The sequence below is a fragment of the Hoplias malabaricus genome, chromosome X2 (genome assembly GCF_029633855.1).
Source record: "Hoplias malabaricus isolate fHopMal1 chromosome X2, fHopMal1.hap1, whole genome shotgun sequence".
NCBI lineage: Eukaryota > Metazoa > Chordata > Actinopteri > Characiformes > Erythrinidae > Hoplias > Hoplias malabaricus.
In genome coordinates, this window is record NC_089819.1 from 46,472,026 (window position 1) to 46,492,013 (window position 19,988).

The window sequence follows — 19,988 nt, forward strand, 5'->3', positions numbered from 1 at the left end:
ATTATTATTATGCATCCAGTACCCAGCAAACACACAACTTCCACACAACGTTGTATTTTAGGAGTGGTTATGTTGGTGGCCACGTTACTTAACAGGCACTCTCTTACTATGTTGTTAATATGTTGCACTAAGGTTGGTGGCAATAAAACCCTGCATCTACTTTCTATCAACCTATTGATAAAGGTTGCAGTTATGAACTATGTGGGTTGGTGCCAACATAACCAATGAAGTACGTTATGACAACTGCGCGAATCAGATTCTACTGGTCCCGCTGCAACCTTGTGTCCACCTTTCTGCAACCTGCTCCTAGAGGGCACGAGAGAAATTCAATTTTTTGTCAGTTGGCGAAGAACCGTTGCTGCGTAGAAGTCTCACAGGATTTCAGGTGAGTGATTTATAAATTATGACTATAAAATATAAATTTTAGAACATTTTCGAATGTATATTTTGTATACTATATACGTACTACCATAGTCCCCATTTACAGACAATTCTGGGTAGATAGGTCAGTATTCTTGCTTAGTTTATCAGCATTGTTTGTACAATTGATGTTAGCTAGTTAGCTAATGTTACTGAACAGAACGTATAACTAATAAGTTATACTAATATACTAATATTTAAAACTATAATTTTAAAGAGCATTCGAGTCCCACACCTCTTCCAATAGTCGCCTGCCTTTTTCGTTGGTCCTGAAGTTATTTTGACGTTTTAAACGAGTATTAGTGTGGCAAAAGGGTGTTGTGAGTCGACTCTTCTGATTCTAAAACTCCTATGACTACAATAGACAAAATACTTTTGTCTTTTTGCCATCGTACTGTATAGCTACAACTGAGGGAAATGTTGATAGAGGTGTGTGTCTGAACAAAAGAGAGTTTGAGTGACTGCGAGTGCCATGAATGGGTTAATTGGCAAATGCTAACGCATCTCACTGTAAGTTCAGTCAGACGCATTTCACATAAATGTCTTGGTATGTCTACCTTTTAACTGCCCAAACAATAAATTGTAGGCAATTTCACTTGCTGTTGTGTTATGTGGATACTATGAGGTAGCTGGACTTAATGTGTGCATTTCTTTTTTCCGTTTTCCTGTCGTCCACATGTTGAAATACATTTATCATCTCGTAATTAATAATTGCGTATAGGTCTAACCTACCATTTAGAAGTTTAGAATAATAATACAAAAGTTTTTAATCCATATTCTCAATAATGTAAAACCCATTTACTTTAGTTAAAATGTTTAAAACGTTTCTATTCTACACTTAAATACTACTAATGTGCAAATTTACAGGTCTCGGGTAATTAGGACACTATCAAGGATGCTCTAAACAAAAATGAATTATTCAGAATAATGAACTCATGCATTAACTCATTATACATCAATGTATATTTATTTATCAATTTATTGTTCAAAGAATTTTTAAAATATGTAATCAAATATGTAAAAATACTGTAAATGAATAGTTTGTAATATTTATTTTCCCAATGCGATATTTATTAATGTACAGTGACATGCCAAATGTCATGGAGTAGCGTTATGTAAATTGATTTTCAAGTGTTACCTCAGAGGATGACTTGGCAATGCCCGTACCTGTATACATTGTGAGGTGTTATCCTGTGAGTGAGGTTGAACATTGGCCAGCATGCTAATGTCAAGGCGACATATATTATCAGAGTTTGGAAAAGGCAAGAGAGCATGTGTCAGACAGATGGCATGTTCCACTTCCAAAGTTGAGTGGGCATTTAACATTCCTCTATCTACAGTATAACATGTGCAAGGAATACATAATCGAAGACTTTACCAAGACAAGCGATCACAGGTCAGTGCAATGTTCTTTAGCTTCAGCAGGATATGGGAGCACAAGGTCCACCAGTCCATGTCTTCATGGGGTCTGGGTCACATACACACTGTACAATCAGTCCAAAACAACCGATTCATTGGACCAAGCCACATGTTGCCAGTCTTCTAGCGTCCTTTTAGCAACCTTCTGAGCCCATGTAATGTGGTGTTTGGTTTCATGGTTTGAACAGAGGCACTCTGGTAGGTCTTCTTGTGGGTGGACACTGTGCTATAAACTGTGGGTGGTAATGCCTTCTATGATGTATTCCCTGTACAATGGATTGAGTAATATTAAATGGCCACAAAACTTTGAAAATGTTATGTCCCATCTGTCTGGCACCCACTATCACGTCGTTCAAACAGTCTTTTAAGGTAACATCACTTAATAATCAATTCACAAACTGCTATTCTACGACATTTGGCATGTCAGAGTAAATTATATTTTAAATTATTTAATGACCCAGTCACTCCTACACTCTTATTTTACAGCAATATAATAATGGATTTGTGATAACAGTTGATGAGTTTCTGACTTTAAATTGGACCTCTTAATATTTAAGGATGGTTAAAAGAGGATGGAGCAGGAAAGACTACCTCAAAAGATGGAGATCAGCCAGGAGAATTCTTGGAGGATTAGGGGTCTCAGAAAACAAAACAGAAAAAAATATGATAACAATTTCTTCTCTCATATCTGAGGCAAGCAGCCAGGAGCCTATTGTAGGGACAATTTGCAGTCCTTACTTGTCTGAGGAATACAGCCAGGAAGACAATGAGACTGACTGCAATTATTCCTTATTTGAGGCAAACAGCGAAGATGCCACTGTTGAGATTGGCTGCAGTGTTGCATGTAACACATGTACATATAATGCAACAACTCCCTCTCAGTCAAGTCTGAGGAAAAAGGAGCTGAAACAAGATATACAGAAACAGCTTGCATGCTGGGTGAATGATAACAGTGCTTCACATAGGGCTGTTGATGATCTTTTGAAAATCCTTAGCTCTGTTGGTTTAACAGTACCTTTAACCACCCGCACACTTCTGAAGACAGCTAGATCTGTAGAAACAACAATTAAATCTGGAATGCAGTATGTACATTTTCAGTTAAGACACCAACTGTCAAGACTAATGGAACGCTATTCACAGGACAAAATAGCATCATTAGAGTATTTGGAGCTTTCCCTAAATATTGATGGGCTGCCACTATTTAAGAGCTCAGCAACTTGCTTGTGGCCAGTGCTATGCGCAGTGCATTTAGATCCATTATTTGTCTTCCCTCTCACTCTAACCTCAGGAAACCATAGACCAACAGACTTGTCCTTTCTTGAAGATGCCATTTCTGATCTAAAAGATGTACTACAAAATGGTTTTGACATAGGAGGAAAGAATATCAAAATCAAAATAAAATGTGTTGTCTGTGATGCACCTGCACGTGCAATGGTTAAAAACACCAAGCAATACTCTGCTTACTATGGGTGTGATAGATGTCACCAGAGAGGCACCTGGCAGAATACTGTGACATACCAACAAATAGATCACTTATTTCTCAGAACAGATAGGACATTCCGTACACAGAGCCAAGCTGAACACCATCATGGTGGTACACCATTTTGTGAACTACCAATTGACATGGTAAAAGCTTTTCCAATTGATTATATGCACCAGACTTGTCTTGGTGTCATGAAAAAATTACTACTCATCTGGACAAGAGGAGAAAGAGGACGAAGCAGGGAGACAATGATGTCTGCAGGACAGGTTGAAATTGTTAGTACTAGGCTCATAGATCTCCAGAAAAACATTCCCACATGTTTTGCCCGAAGACCCAGGAGTCTGAAACACCTAGACAGATGGAAGGCAACTGAACTTAGACAGTTTATGCTATATACAGGTAAAGTTGTTTTGCCTGGTGTACTTAGACAAGACCTATATGAGCATTTTCTTTGTTTCAGTGTTGCACTGTGCATTTTGTTAAGTCCTGACCACGTGAAACAATATGGGATGTATGCACAAAGTCTTTTGGAGTACTTTGTAGCTGAAGGCAGGGACCTATATGGATCTCAGTTTTTAATATACAATGTGCATTCTTTGCTACATATAGCAACTGATGGAATCATTCATGATTCTCTGGATAACTGTTCTGGATTTCCTTTTGAGAACTACATGCAGACACTGAAGAAAATGGTTAGATCCCCTAAAAACCCACTAGTGCAGATTGCAAAAAGAATTTGGGAGAGTGAGACAGGAATGGCATTACAAACCAAAAAAAGAGGAGAAACATTCACTTGTCACACACCAGATAATGCTTTTCTGTCAGTGGATGGACAGTGTTGTGAAATTGTTGATGACACAAAGAATGGATATTTGTGCCGCATTTATAGCCAACCAATGCCAATGTTTGTGGAGCCATGTGATTCAACATTCATTGGAGCATATACATTTCACTGTGGAGACATGACCATAAGGATGGTGCCAAAAAATAAAATCATGAAAAGGGCAATCAAAATTCACCGAGGAAATCATATTTTGTACCTTACCCTTCTTCATAAGGAGTGAATGAATGAACTGCATTCAGTAACTAGCCGTCCCAGCAATAACAAGAACTATGTATATATGTAAATGAACAAACAAGGAATAAATAATGAATTCAATAATTGTAAAATGGAATTGTGAAATTTCGTGGCCAAGAAAAAAGTCAGGTACCTCATATTTACATTTGCTTGTCATTCAGCATCAATAATACAGCACAGGTCTTCGACTCCAAATCCTGAATCAGTTTACTGCTCCTGAATTCTAAAATGACTAGACTAAACACTGGTAGGCAGCGCAAAACATAAATAATTATTTAAAATTCAGGACTAGAAACTGGATTCAAGGTTAAGTTGATGACGTGCAATAGAATATCAGATTCCAACTTATATATGTTTTTTTATATGTTAACAGTATGTATTCAGTTCTTGAATTTGTACAAGAGCGAAGTGTGGCTGTTGTCCCGGATTCCTGGGTGGAGAGAACATCTGAAGTAAGATTTTTATTTTAATGTAATGCATGTAATTCCTATACCATTATTATGTGATTGGTACACAGTTTTTTGTAGTTTTTATAACAAAACCTATGACAATTGACCTATCCATACTGGTTTGTACACAGGTATGAACTTTACAGTATGCTGACAAAACCTCATTTCAGTTAAAATACTGTTAGAGTTTAGAGCTTACAGTTTAAAACACTAAGGTAGTTAACAATTTATACACTGAATTAGGAAAACCTACCTTGTGTCTATACTCATCATCCAGTTTATCAGCTCCACTGAAAACACCAGAACACTTTGTAGTTCTACATTTAGACTGCAGTCATCTGTTTCTCTGCGTACTTTCTTATCCTGATTTCACCCTGTTTTTCATTGGTCAGAACCACTACAGGATGCACAGAGCAGGCATGAATTGGGTGGTGGATCATTCTCAGCGCTGCAGTGACACTGACGTGTTGGTGATGTGTTAGTGTGTGTTGTGCTGGCACAAGAGGTCAGACACAGCTGCTGAATTTTTAAAGCCCTCAGGGTCACTGCTGTACTCAGAATAGTCCATCAACCAAAAATTTCCAGCCAACAGTGTCCTGTGTGCTGCATCCTGTGTCCACTGATGGACTAGAGGAAAACCTATACAAACTCTGCAGCACCAGATCAGCTACTGTCTTTGACTTTACATCTACATGGTGGACTAACAAGTTAGGAGTGTCTATTAGAGTGGACAGTGAGTGTGCATAGGTTTTAAAAGCTCTGATGTGTGAAGCACTGATGTGTCGGATCCACTCACACCACCACAATGTCAGTGTCACTGCAGCACTGAGAATGATCCAACACCCAAATCATACCCTCTGTGGGGGTTCTGTATGGGTCCTGTCCATTGAATAACAGGGGGAACTACAAAGTGCTCCTGTATGGTCAGTGGAGCTAATAAAAGAACAGTGAATGTAGATTTAAGGTAGGTAGTCCCTGATCCTAGGATCATTCAATATATAACACTAATATGAAATTAACAATACTCCTTACATTTTTAGACATGTGTATTGCAATTTACTATTTTGTTAAATTGGATTTTTGTCACCAGTCTGTAAAGCTTGTCCAGTGTTTCAAGAGTAGTATTGAAAGTATGTAACATGATCTTACTTGCTAGTAAACTTGAAATGCTAGTAAATTTTATGGCTTCCTGTTCTGGCTTTAGAGTAGCCCTTACATGCACATTTTGATGTTTTCCTTAAACACACTCACTTGAATGACGTAGAAAATCGCTGCTTAATTAAATCTAGAAAGCAGCAAATATGAGAGTTTGCAAAACAAAGGTTGAGGCCCATCAAAGTAATTCAACTTCACTTATATGTTTAGGGACACTTTTGCTACTGGCCACCTAAAAATAAACAAAAATTGATTCAACGTGGATCTTTGCCCGACAAAGCGTTGTGGAAAAAACTTGAAGTCAGAGTTTTTAAATCATCAGGTGTGTATCAATTTCTGAAGGCTCATTGTAATCATTATTGTTAATTGTTTAGAAGCAAATATTTTAACTCTTGGGCACCAATTCTTTGCAAAGTTGATTATAAAACAGCTCATCAGCTAATGAGGAAGGCAGAGAACACTTCTTGTTTAGAGGAGTCAGATGGGAGTGGGAAGAAGCTAAGGGAAAAGAGGCCACCATCTCGCTATTTGTGTTATACCTCTGCCAGTGAGGATGGTAAATATTTAATATGATGCATGTATTTTAAAGGGCAATGTGTCTTAATATATTAAGAATTTGGTGTTCAATATATCAGTAAATATTACTTAACTGTGTGCTGCAGATGATAGTTTCCAACCTACCAAGGGTCCTAAAGTTCAAGCTAGATCTCCACCTAGATTGTCTGACTTTCTTGCACAAACAAGATGTGCTCTCTACCAAGGTAAGGCATTATTTATTTGATCAATATTAAAACTGTTGTATGTCTGAATGCATTCATGTATATGTAATGTTTATATTGCCTGTGTTAGATATGGAAAGAGGGTTGGATATGGCAAGAGAACCAGCAAGTTTGCCGAATTGTGAGTTATTTTCTTTTTATAACAAACAGCCACATGCACATATACATACAAACAATAATAGAAGGGAAAATCTGGCATGTTTAAATAAATGAAATAATGTAGACATTATTATGTTACTTATAGGGTCCGAGATTCCTGTGGTTGTGGGTAGAGAACTGGAAATGGCCCAAAGTGAGTTACAGAGAATACATTTTGTTTTATTTTCTGTGATGCAGGTTTGGTATTGGTTTTCATGTATGGAAAATGTACATTGTTATTTATTTATTTATTTTATTATTATTATTGTTTCGTGTACCCTTTCTAGTTTACTTGACTAGTTTTAAGGCTTTATTGTGACTTTTATATTTGTCAGTGAAGAATCTTAATATAATATTGGAAGCCAAAATGCTGATTTGATTGAAGCATTACATCTTACTACTTCTTACATGCTTTATGATTGTACAATAGTACAACAAAGTTTGACCACTGCATTTAACTCATTCATGGCAGTGAACACACTCTCATACTAGGGATTAGGGGCAGTAAACACACATACATACACACACAGAGCAGCATTAGTTAGAATAATTAAGAGTGGGCATTGATTGGAATGATTTAGAACATGCATGAATGACAAGAAATGCAGGCTGCTGATATCTGAAAAACAAAAAAATTGTTTGTTTGTACTTTTAAACATTATAGCAAATACTGTGGAAATGTCTCTGTTGCATTTCAACAGTTGCTGAATTGTGACTATGAGAAGCATTAGCCCTCAGACAGTGATGTTTGTTTATATGGAAAACAACCAGTAAAATAATAATTTACTACACAGCCTTTGCCTGTTGGAATTTTAACAGAATATTAAGAATATAAATGTTTTCTGCAATTATTTTAGGACCACCCATTCAACCAGAGTGCCCTCCTCAAAGAGACAGTAAGTTTCTTTGTAAGTGTTCATTAATGTTATTGATAATGTTTGGAAATTATATTGACAAAATTCTGTTTCATAGATTTTCAAATGCATGTCCTCATGAAACTTGACCAGCTACTGCAGAAGCAGGAGGAACAAAGCCTTCTCCTTAAACAGCTGATTAATGCTAGAAGTGAGGTGCCAATGGATATGGAGTTTGTCACTGTGGATGATATGGAGGGTTTTAATAAGATTGAAATTAAGCTGAAAGATGAAGAAGAAGAAAGAAAAATGGTGACAAGCTCAATTAATCCAATGATATAAAATAAATTCATAATTACAAATCCAATTTAAATGCAGCATAGACAACTACACAGTTAAAATTGATGGTTTTATAAGGATTCTTTATTAAGGGAAATGGTGTGAACCCTGAACACTCGAAGAACCTTTTGCATGATTAAATGGTTCTTTGCATCATGAAGGAGTTCTTCAGACTGATGGAGAATGTGCTATAGATGGTTCTTTTCAGAAAAGTAATCTTCTATTGTTATGATGTTAAGCTTGTAACAATAGAACCATTTTTGGTGCCATACAGAACTCTTCTCTTAAAGGCACTATACAGAAACCGTCTATAGCACATTTTCAATCAATCTGAAGAAACCCTTCATGATGCAAAGAACCATTTAATTGTTAATCTGTAAAAGGTTTTTTTTTGACTTATCAATGTAAATATAAAACCATTTTCATTACTAAATAACCATTTCAAACTTACCTCTAACACACGCTGTCAATCCTCTCATACACACCATCAAACTCTGACACACCATCAAACCCTTTTATACACACCATTGAACTTCTCACACACACCATCAAACGCTCTCACACTCACCATTAAACTTTCTCTCACACACACCATCAAACCCTCTCATACGCACCATCAATCCATTGTTTATAAGTTGAAATATTTCCAATAAATAGGAAAATTAAAACTGTAAACTATACAATTCTCTTCATAGGTCAGGTACCTTGCCACCTTAGGGGGGCATTCCCTTGGAGATTCAGTAAGACGTACAATGCGCACAATTGCATCCTCAAGAATATGGGCTTCATTTAGTCTGAAAGGAAGGAAAGGGAAAATCTCACTTCAGAATCTAACCATTTACAGAGTAATAATGAGTGAGTGTATTTCTCTGTACTTGCGAGCTTAGATGTTTATGGAAAAAAATCAATGTTGATTGGGTTTAAAAATGTATGCTTCATCTATGCAGAAGCAGTGATGAGAAGCCAACCAGGATCAAACGCAGCAGACATTGAGGCTCACATATCTGAAACTCTGAAGCATGCACCAGGGATTGCACGACGAAAAGGGAATGTAAGTAAAAATCTAGTGAAACATGCAGTGTGTAAGATTTAGGGGAGTAATTAGCAGAAATGCAATATAAAACCATATGCTTATTAGAGTATAATCACCTGTAACTACAAATCTGTGTGCTAGAAGCATTATGAGAAGCATCATTAGGTATTAGAAGTAGGGATGCACCGATTTTTATTTTTTCAACATTTGTTTGACAGTAAAACATACTTTAAGGAGGCAAAAACACTGCACAGCTTGCATGAGGTCATTGTACCAGTCAGATGTCAGTCACTTCTACTGTTAACCTTTCATACTTCCAGTCCCATATACTCAAATCCTCACCTAGGATCGTTTCTGGAATTGGTTGGGCAAGAAGCTCATAGTTGGTTTACTTTCACATACAAAAACTCCATCTGAACCTTGGATTGATTTCGTAATTTCATACATCACTTTTCTGTAGGTTTGCAAATTGACAGGAAGCTTCATGCTGATTTCCATTATTTTTTGTTGGATATAAACACTCAGGGGCTTTTGGGATGCATGGCATTTCACAGTGCATGACCACGTGCAAACAAGGAGCCGCTCTCCAAAGCAATAAAAAATTAGATAAAAGTTTTTTAGATGGTTATGTTCAAGAGTCACAGAACATGAATTCAGTGATCATTTTCATAGATGATGATGTTTGGCCATGCAGGTGCTGCAGCTCGAGACATGCGTTTTCTGCCTTGCTCTCAGTACATGCACCAAACTTATATCTTATATCTGTGCAGTAGAAAAAAAAACGAAAGAATGAGCCCCACTAAAAACTTGGATAGGTGCAGAGAAGATGGGGATGCACCAGAAGGGAGGGATTTTCCAATTCACTGCTACATGTCACTAAATCTTACACAGTGCTCCTTATATGGCAATTGTAGCACAATTATAGGGATACAAGCAATGTTCATCACTTTTGAATTGTCTCATTTCCTCCCCTCCACAGCCTTTGGCGAACTCAGACCCAGTGGAATCTGAATCACCATCTTATAATTTCTTTACTTCTACATGAACATTTTCCAACCTCACTGTTCCTTAGAATTCATCAGACTGTTTTTGTTGTGTGAATAAATGAACTTTGTTCTGACTGACTCCTGTTTATTGTGCTCTGTGTTTAAAATTTGTTCTTAACTTCAATGTGAGTGGATGGAGCTTAACTGTTGTAAAGAGTGTATGTTTGTGTTTGTGTGTAATGTGTATAAACGTGCATACTCTTTTTGTAAAATTATTTTTGATTAAACTGCATTCTGAATTTTATTGTGATTGTCTGATATTTATTATGTTTGTGTAATGCTTGTAGTTATGTTTTGCATCATTGCAATTTTGGAAACAAAACTATGACAAGTACATTATCATGTAATTATGCTGAAATATGAAAACAAAATGGAAGACATAATTTAATCTATGATATCTCGTTTTTTAAGTATCTCTGTTCTGGCCACAGTAATGTCCGTATTTTGTAACAGACTAAAAATGATTGATGATGTGGATCAGGAAAAATGCACTGACAATGTTACTATGAGAAATATAGAACAGTATTTGCATAATGTGATGTAACTTTATGTCTACTTTGTGACTATAAATGAGTAATTACATTTTAGGTTGTCAGAATGTTGCAGAATACAGGAAAGGGGCCTTCTGGAATGTTGCAAATCTGTTGCTGAATGGTAGTGTAATGTTGCACAAAAACGTTGTGACAACCCTATAAAGTGTTTCATTTTGACTTTCTGACAATATTTACACAACGTTCCAAATGACTAATATAGTGGTTTTTACCACGTTGTGAATACGTAGCTGTGTTTGCTGGGTATATATTATGCTCATTTGTACATTATAAATAATAATAATAATAATAATAATAAGAGCAATAATGATAATAATAATTATTATTATTTAAGTTATAATTCATTTATTTTAATTTAATTCATTTACATCATTTATTTATTTGTCTATGGCATCTAATGGCAAATACTGAACTGCCAGTAGTTCACTGTTTAAAGTCTATCTACAGGAATAACATTCAACCCATATATATATATATATATCCATCCATCCATTATCTGTAACCGCTTATCCAATTTAGGGTCGCGGGGGTCCAGAGCCTACCTGGAATCATCGGGCGCAAGGCGGGAATACACCCTGGAGGGGGCGCCAGTCCTTCACAGGGCAACACAGACACACACACATTCACTCACACACTCACACCTACGGACACTTTTGAGTCGCCAATCCACCTGCAACGTGTGTTTTTGGACTGTGGGAGGAAACCGGAGCACCCGGAGGAAACCCACGCGGACACGGGGAGAACACACCAACTCCTCACAGACAGTCACCCGGAGCAGGAATCAAACCCACAACCTCCAGGTTCCTGGAGCTGTGTGACTGCGACATCTACCTGCTGCGCCACCGTGCCGCCATATATATATATATATCATTCAAAATCAATATTAAATTTCTTTATATATATATATATATATATATATATATAAAGAAATTTAATATTGATTTTGAATGTGCTTGAAATGTGCTCAGATTTCCAACGACACACAACACATCCAAAACAGTGTTCTCAAACTGTGATACCACTATGGTACGTTAAGCAGCAAATGGTGGTACACCAGGTGACCTCGAAATAATTACTATTTTAAAAAAAATAATAACTGAAAATCTGAAACTGGAAAATGTTAATGTGTAAACTATATGTTTCACGGTTTTCATAATTAAGCTTAATTTGTTTAAAAAAAAAAAAAAATAGTACATGTGCTACAACTCCCGCTTCTTTTTTTTCCAGGGAGGGAACGGGATCTTCGAGTATTCGAGCAAGCGCATGCCCCTGTGTTTATTTGCATTTAATGTTGTATTATTTAAGCAAAAAATACACTCTGTGTTCCTGCTAAAACGTGAGATAGTGGCACTGGTGTGCTACAGTTGTTGGCACGAAGCCACACGCAACTGTTACGTCAGCTAACAGTTACCAGTATTGGCAGAGTAATGGGGACGTGGAAGGTTGTGCTATCCAACCAAAATGCCCTTTAATTAACTTTAGTTAAATCATGCAAAAACAAATTTCTCGGGTGTGAAACGCCACGTTAATTTCATGCCTGGAAGACGATAAACCAATAAAAGTCAAACTGGTATTATTTCACCGCCATCCACCGTATTTAGCTTGTCTCCAGGGCCAGAGAAATATGTCAGTTTAAAATACAGTTTGCACACACAAAATGACAAGGGCCACATGTTTGAAGTCCATTGTCATTTCTCACTTCATTCCATCCTTAGGTTTGGAATGAGACTTATCATTAACCTTGTAAGTGTCCCGATGTTTATTACACATTACTATAACTTTTTTGTACTTAAGATTTAAGGTGTTATAAGCTTTAGTTTTTATGGTATTAAATCAAGATTTCCCTCCTGTAACTAATTACAATTCCTGACTCTAGAGGCGCTTGGATAATAAATGTGTTTAATAATAATTTTCACATGTTATTTGGCTTGGTATTAGAAAGCAGGGTTGTTTAAATACGGTCTGGTTTATATTATTTAAAAATACATTTTACTTATTACTATATTTTTTAAACTTGTTTAAATAAAAGAGTTTGATGTTATGTCTATCATCCACATTTCACACAATATTTAAATGGAGACTAAACAGTCCTTAAAGCTGTTGTCTTTGAGAGATAAAATCCACAGTAGTTTCTGTCTCTCCTTACATTTTGAGACGAAATTGTGTAGAACCCATTACTGAGAAAAGGAAATAGAATTTTGAAAATTGTGCAAATAATTGTGTCTGAATTTTGCAGAATACTCTGAATATCTTGCTCATAAAGGAGTGTTTCAACCTAGACTTCTCTGAGAATGATGTATAATTTTAAAAACACATTTAAATGTGTTCTGCAGAATCTCTGCACTGATGATTTTTAAAAGTCTGACTCATTTTGCCAAGACCATTTATAAATATCACAGCCAATAAACAGGAGCATGGAATTGAGGAAGTGTATTACTAGTGTGTGTGTGTGTGTGTGTGGGCACTCTTGTTTTTCTCAGCTCTGAGCTGTGCTATGGTCTTGTCTTTGAGCTGTGCTTGGCCCTTGTTGTTTGTTCTCTTCTGTCAAACATGCGGCAGCTCAGGTTTGTAGCTTATGTAAATCATCCATTAAACCTGAGTTTTTTTGTCAGCTTACCTCTTCCCAATACCATTCTTTCAGGGGATTTACACTTCTCTGGTGTGAAAATAACAAAATATGTATTAGATCTACCAGTGCTTGAGCAAAGTTTTGCATTAACAACCTTAACTCATACAGTTATAAACTCATACAGCAGCAGACAAGTTGGATTCAAGGTGACAGACATGGTTAGAATCACAAAGACAGTGAAATAAGCACAAGGACAGGCCCTGGTCCTTGTGCAGATGGATTACAAACAGCTCTGTGTTCTTCATTCTTTTATTCCTGATGAAGAGGTGCCTTCTCTCTCACACACACAAGGCTCTCTGCCTTTCTAGGAAATTTAGTGAAGTGGCTCTCTCAGTACTCCCAAGACCATCAGCATCACTGAAAGAGTGCAAGTGGAGAAAGAGAGACACAAGCAGATCTCTCTCAAATTCCCTACAAGACCTGAAAGACACCCTTGTCAACACTTACAAGAATTCAGTGCAAAGCATCTTACAGCCCCTGCCTCTGTACTTGTAAATAAGTGTGAGTAATGAGTCTGTAGAAGGTTTATGCACCATCTAACCATGCAGCACTCTGAATAATCATATTTTAGCTAAAGAAATAATCATCTTAAATCTAATCTCTATATTTAATATCTCTCTAGAAATAATACTTGAAATAACAAAATTATTTGCTGGAATAAACTCTGGCTAAATTCAGTTAAAATCAGCAAAACTGTATAGGAATAAGGCCTCATATAACATTCATTCATTCATTCATTAACTGTAACTGTTTATCCAGTTCGCGGTGGGTCCAGAACCTACCCGGAATCATTGAGCGCAAGGGGAATACACCCAGTCCTTCACAGGGCAACACACACACTCACATCTTCACTCACACCTACAGACACTTTTGAGTCACACCTACCAATGTGTGCTTTTGGACCCGGGAAGGAAACCGGAGCACCTGGAGGAAACCCACGCGGACACAGAGAGAACACACCAACTCCTCACAGACAGTCACCCGGAGCGGGACTTGAACCCACAACCTCAAGAAAAACTGACGAGTAAACACATCCTCCAGTAAAAATCAAGGTTTGACATGTCAGGGAGGTGTTGTTTACATGCTAGTAATTATTATCATACACAAGATAAGATGTAAAATATCCTATGCCAATCCATTAGACAATGTATCAAGTGCAAAATAAGCAGTCTGGCTGGCCATTATGGCTTTGAAACTGAAGTGTAATAAAGACACCCAGAAGTCTGTCTGGGAAACACAGATTCAGTCAGCCAGGGTTTCTTACATCATAAACCTAAGGAACCAATCTAAACAACTTGCACTGCGGGGATGTCAAGTTGCAGGGTGAAGATAGAGACGGGGACTAATATCTGTTAACTACTCTGTGCAAAGTGAATGAGGCAAAATTGTTGACTTAAATCTAAGCCAATTGGAAGACATTTTCTTGGCTACTTGTTGTTGTGCTGGTTTGTAGCATGTAGTTTTGTCTACCAGGAGGGGCTTTTCTCTGTGTTTGTCTCAAAAGTCTTTTTGAATTGGTTTTTTTTTTCAGTAAACCTTAATGTGGAATTTCCTTTGACTGAACATCACATAATTAATATGTAGTATGTCTCCCTTCTGTTACAATCAAGGCTTATACTGTTCTTGGAATGCTTTAGACAAGATGTTGTGACGTTTCTTTGAGTATTGTATCAGCCACAAGAAATTTAATGTGGCCTGTTACTGATTGTGGATGATTAGATTTGGATCACAAATGCCAAGACTGAACACATTCTTACTGGCTTCAAATCTACCCTCATATAATCAGGTTTTTCACTCTTGTGAAAACACACAGCCACATCCAAGATTCCTCACATTCTGGTTTGTAACCTTGGTGTCATCCTTGAATAGTCTCTTTCATTTGGGTCCCGAATTTAGCTTTGTAGTTAAAACAATTTTTTCCCACATCCATAAAACAGCAAAGATAAAACCATGCCTCCCTCAGTCTGCTGCTGAAACATTCATACATTCATTTATTACTAAGCACTTGGACTACTGCAGCTCTCTTTAAAACTGGCTTTAGCACCTCCTTTCTTCACAAGGAGCTCTGCTGCTCGTCTTCTCATTCACACAACATACCCAATCTCACCACAGCATTACACCAAAATCTACACTGGTTTTCTTAAAATATCACACTCAATTCTTAATAACGTTGCTCTTCCTTATCTGCTTATCATCTATTGTCTTACAAACCTACTCGTGCTATCAGGATTTCCACAGATCAATTCTTTACTCTTCCTCTATCCAGTTCCCATAGCTTTGATACCTGAGCATCCTGCCTCTGGAACTCTCCCACATCGCATATTCAATAGTATACTGTTCCCTCCACATTCAAATCTAAGATTAAAACACATCTGTTCTCTAATCCATTCTCACTTTCTCCTGGACCCAGTCCTGATATCATCATAATGTTGTAATACATGTATTACTGTATTACAATTCTGAAGATTGCATAAATTATTGGACAGGTTCCTTGTTCTATACACTGCATAATTGGAAGCTTATTGAAGTGCTATATTATTATTATTATCATTAGTAGTAGTAGTAGTAGTAGTAGTAGTAGTAGTTTTCATTCATTCATTGTCTGTAACTGCTTAGCCATTATATTATTATCATTGTTCTTGTTGTTGTTATTATTATTGCAAAGTATTGACTGGAAATTTACAGCCTTGGGGACTTAAGTCCCTCTAACTAGGGTTTGGCATTGAGAACTGAGCCTTGAGCTGTATACATTGTGTGACTGATGAGGATGCTAAGAATATATTTACAGCTTGCCAGCTCTGACACAATTTATGGTTTAGATTTATCTAAATGGAGCAACCTTGATTAATAAAACTATGCCTGAAAGCTGAAGTCTGCCATTTTGGCAGGCATTACACTATACATTTTTGTGCTATGTATTTAATCACAGTGTTAGTGCTACATGGCAGGGGAGATGGGGATGGAGCTGAAGCGTCTCCAAGACATTTCTCTTCACTCTTCATAGCTTCTCATTCCAAATTGTGTGGCAGTTTTGTTTATGGTATTAGAAGAAAGAAGATAATTCTCTGGAGCTGAATGATACGAGCACATGGCAAAATGATAATAAGAATATGACAAATTAAAAAAGTAAATAATTATATGTGTCTGGGGTACTGAGATTGCAGAAGGGCAAAACATTGTGAATGATTTTATACCAACTATATTGTCAAAAGTATTTATTCACCTATCCAAATAATTTAATTCAGGGGTTCAACTCACTTCCATGGCCACAGGTGTATAAACCCAAGCACCTATGCATGCAGACTGCTTCTACAAGCATTAGTGAAAGAATTAGTGAAGAAAGTCCATTCGTGAAATTTCCTTGCTACCAAATATTCCACAGTCGACTTTCAGTGCTATTATAACAAAGTGGATATGACTAGGAACTACAGCAACTCAGCCATGAAGTGGTAGGACAAGTAAAATAACAGAATCGGGTCAGTGGATACTGAGGTGAATATTGTGAGCAGAATTTGCAAAATTTTAATCGCTACAGGCCTCCAAACTCTATATGGCCTTCATATTAGCCCAAGAACAGTGCATAGAGAGCTTCATAAAATGAGTTTCCATATCTAAGCAGCTGCATCCAAGCCTTACATCAAGAAGCACAATGTAAAGCATCCGAAGCAGTGGTATATAGCACAATCCCACTGAACCTTAGAGCAGTACTGGCTTGTGCTCTGGTGTGACAAATAACAGTTCTCCGTCCAGCAATCTGATGTATGAGTCTGGGTTTGGAGGTTGCCAGGAGAACAGTACTTGACTGAATGCATTGTGCCAAATGTAAAGTTTGGTGGAAGGGGGATTATAGTGTGGGGTTGTTTTTCAAGGAGTTGGGCTCAGACCCTTAGTTCCAGTGGTAGAAACCCTTAATGCTTCAGCATGCCAGAATATTCAGGACAATTTCATGCTCCCAACTTTGTGGGAACAGTTTGAGGGCGGCCCCTTCCTGTTCCAACATAACTGAGCACCTGTGCAAAAAGCAAGGTCCATAAAGACATGGAAGAGCAAGTTTTCAAAGCAAATATTTCAATTGTTTTGTTCTTAGATTGAAACTAACACTTGAAACTATCCTTTCTTATATTTTTTAATGCTGCTATTGAAATATATAGGAAAAAAATTACTAAAAGCTATTGTTCCATTCAGTTCTGTTTTTTGAACGTACAATGTTTTGCTTTAACATCCACGACTAACATAAACACACACACACACGCACACAAACACACGCGCGCACACACGCGCACACACACACACACACACACACTCACACACACACACACACACACACTTTATTTCATAGATAGATGGATGAATAGACAGATATTCATTCTGCCCACTTTATCTTCACTGTGATAACTTCTTATCAGCTGTGTGAGATGAAGCAGCTCTGATTTGAGAGTCTCTTTACAGAACAGTGAGCATGCTTCATCAGTGTTCACTCTGCTGTTCTGCCTGTTGCTCTGGAGTGGCTTGTTTATGAATTGCTGCTGACACAGTTGGTCAGACTAGAGCTTTAGCACAGATCACAATCTGTTCTGCTCTGTTCTGTTCTGTTCTCCTCTTTTCAAACTTCCTCTGTTATATTCTGTTTTCTCCTCTCTTCTTCTCTATTTTCTTGTTTTTTTCTGCTTCCTTCCCTTCTCTGCTTAATGTTCACTGGTTTTCACCTCAAACTCTTCTCTTCTCTTTTTTTGGGTACCTTTGGAGAAGAAACTTATGCAGAAACACCAAAACAATGAGAACACACCAAACTCCTCGCAGACAGTGACCCGAGATGGGATTTGAACCTCTGTTATATACTCTTTTCTTCGCTCCAGTTCTCTTTTGTTCAGTTCTGACCCTTCCATTCACATTTCCTTTCTCCTCTTCTCTCCGCTCTTCTCCACTCCCTCTTCTTTTTTCCTCCTCTTGTTTGTGTTCTTCGGGGTTAAAGCAGCACAAACACATCAGAGTCTACCAGTGTGCCAATGAAGAGAGAGAGAGCGAGAGAGAGAGAGAGAGAGAGAGAGAGAGAGAGAGAGAGAGCGAGAGAGAGAGAGAGAGAGAGAGAGAGAGGATTTGAGAGTCTTTTGGAGTTAATGGTAATGCATGTGGATAAAAGCCCTGTGTTTGTTAGTGTTTATTCACTAAAATGTGCTCCATAAGTAACTGGACTGTGATGTTATTTGTGGTTGCTGATTTGGGACTGACCTCTCGCAAATTGGTTTTGAAATAATAATGTTAAAGAGCAGAACGCAGTATGTAGTAATGGGTAGGTCAGGTTTGAGTGGACCACAGGAATCACATAGAGACCATATTCCTTAGAGACCAATGTAACTGGACAAATATAAATCATTTCTATTAATCTGAATAGTCCATTCTCTTCTCTTCTCTTCTCTTCTCTTCTCTTCTCTTCTCTTCGATCCAAAAATAATTGGGAAAGCAATACAATGTTAAATACATTTATTGTTCATTTGTAAATCTTTGCAGTTAATGAGTGCCAAAGTTCTGAGAGCCTGGAACATCACACAGTCCAGTTGATGCCATCTCTGGTGATGCTCTGCCAGGCCTGAAATTGCAGCCAATTTATGTCACAGCTTGTTTCAGTAGCTTTTTCATCTTCAGTAAGCACTCAAATTCTCTCATGCCAGCATATTTCACACATGGCATGGTGTTCTTTCAAGCAGTTTTGACTTGGTAACAATGTCATATTTACACACCATTGTTTGACATCTTTTTGATATATCAGAAACACAGAGCTACATCAGTGGGTGAGTAAATCCATGTTGTAAATCCACTAATGTATTCTTTTTTTTGCCTGGGTTTTCAGAAAAAAAAAATAGTGCTAATTTCTGTGCTCCCATTACATTCAGCTCCCTTAATAGTAGAAGTACATGACATGGCCAAGGTCATCCGTGATCACAATTCATTTATTTATAGTAAAACAGCATAATCATTGTGTGAGTATGTAATTTATGATGATGAATATATCAATAAATTGTGCGTGTGTGTGTGTGTCACAATTATAGTTCAATAAGTTCAGCTGTTGTCAGGAGGTGCAGTGTGTGAGAACCATTCAGAAACCCGATGGCCTGTGGATAAAATAGTTTGTCTGTCTTGCTGTCCTGAACACTTCTGTAGCATCTGCCTGATGGTAAAATTGTGAAGAGTCTGTGTTAGGGATGTGAACTGTCCCTGGCCCTGCTGTTGGCCTCCATGATTATTCTGGTGCAGGAAACATCCTGCACTGTGGGGAAGGCTGCTCCTAAGGTGGACTGTGCAATTTTGACCACTCACTGGAAAGCATTCCTGTCCTGAGCAGTGTGTTTTCACTTGACTACACTCTGTAATTGTAGAACTACAAAGTGTTCCTATATGGTCAGTGGAGCTGATGTGCAAAAACAAGGAGGTGACTATAATATATGGCTAATCAGTATATTGTGCATCTGCTTGCTTCCTTTATGAAAAAAAAAGAATTAGGTGTTGTATCTAACTGCTTTAACTGGAGAGCAAATATATAAAATGTGGTCTTTGGCTCTGAGGCCAAGTTTAAATGACAGAAGATGTTAGGTCAGATTATTTTAGTGATCAGATCTG

General features: G+C 37.5%; 1 protein-coding gene across 3 annotated transcripts; it reads left to right on the forward strand.

Moving 5' to 3' along the window:
* The first annotated feature begins 77 nt into the window (after positions 1-77).
* On the forward strand, positions 78-10,546 carry LOC136677329 (uncharacterized). Of its 3 annotated transcripts, none has more exons than XM_066654846.1 (12): positions 78-385; positions 4,774-4,852; positions 6,215-6,326; positions 6,420-6,560; positions 6,667-6,765; positions 6,854-6,904; positions 7,028-7,075; positions 7,779-7,817; positions 7,894-8,087; positions 8,810-8,969; positions 9,062-9,165; positions 10,127-10,546. In XM_066654846.1, exons 1-12 carry the CDS (start codon positions 225-227, stop codon positions 10,190-10,192), a joined length of 1,254 nt encoding a protein of 417 aa, XP_066510943.1. In that variant the 5' UTR covers positions 78-224; the 3' UTR covers positions 10,193-10,546. The 3 variants fall into 3 exon arrangements, with proteins under 3 accessions (XP_066510943.1, XP_066510944.1, XP_066510945.1); XM_066654847.1 differs by having other exon boundaries at positions 7,894-7,991; XM_066654848.1 differs by lacking the exon at positions 78-385 and having other exon boundaries at positions 4,806-4,852; positions 5,242-6,326.
* The last annotated feature ends 9,442 nt before the right edge of the window (positions 10,547-19,988 follow it).

Coding starts and splice junctions, on each gene's coding strand:
- LOC136677329 (XM_066654846.1), top strand. CDS start 225: ATGAAGTACGTTATGACAACTGCGCGAATCAGATTCTACTGGTCCCGC. Junction 4,853..6,214: donor GGGTGGAGAGAACATCTGAA/GTAAGATTTTTA, acceptor TTATATGTTTAG/GGACACTTTTGCTACTGGCC. Junction 9,166..10,126: donor TTGCACGACGAAAAGGGAAT/GTAAGTAAAAAT, acceptor TCCCCTCCACAG/CCTTTGGCGAACTCAGACCC.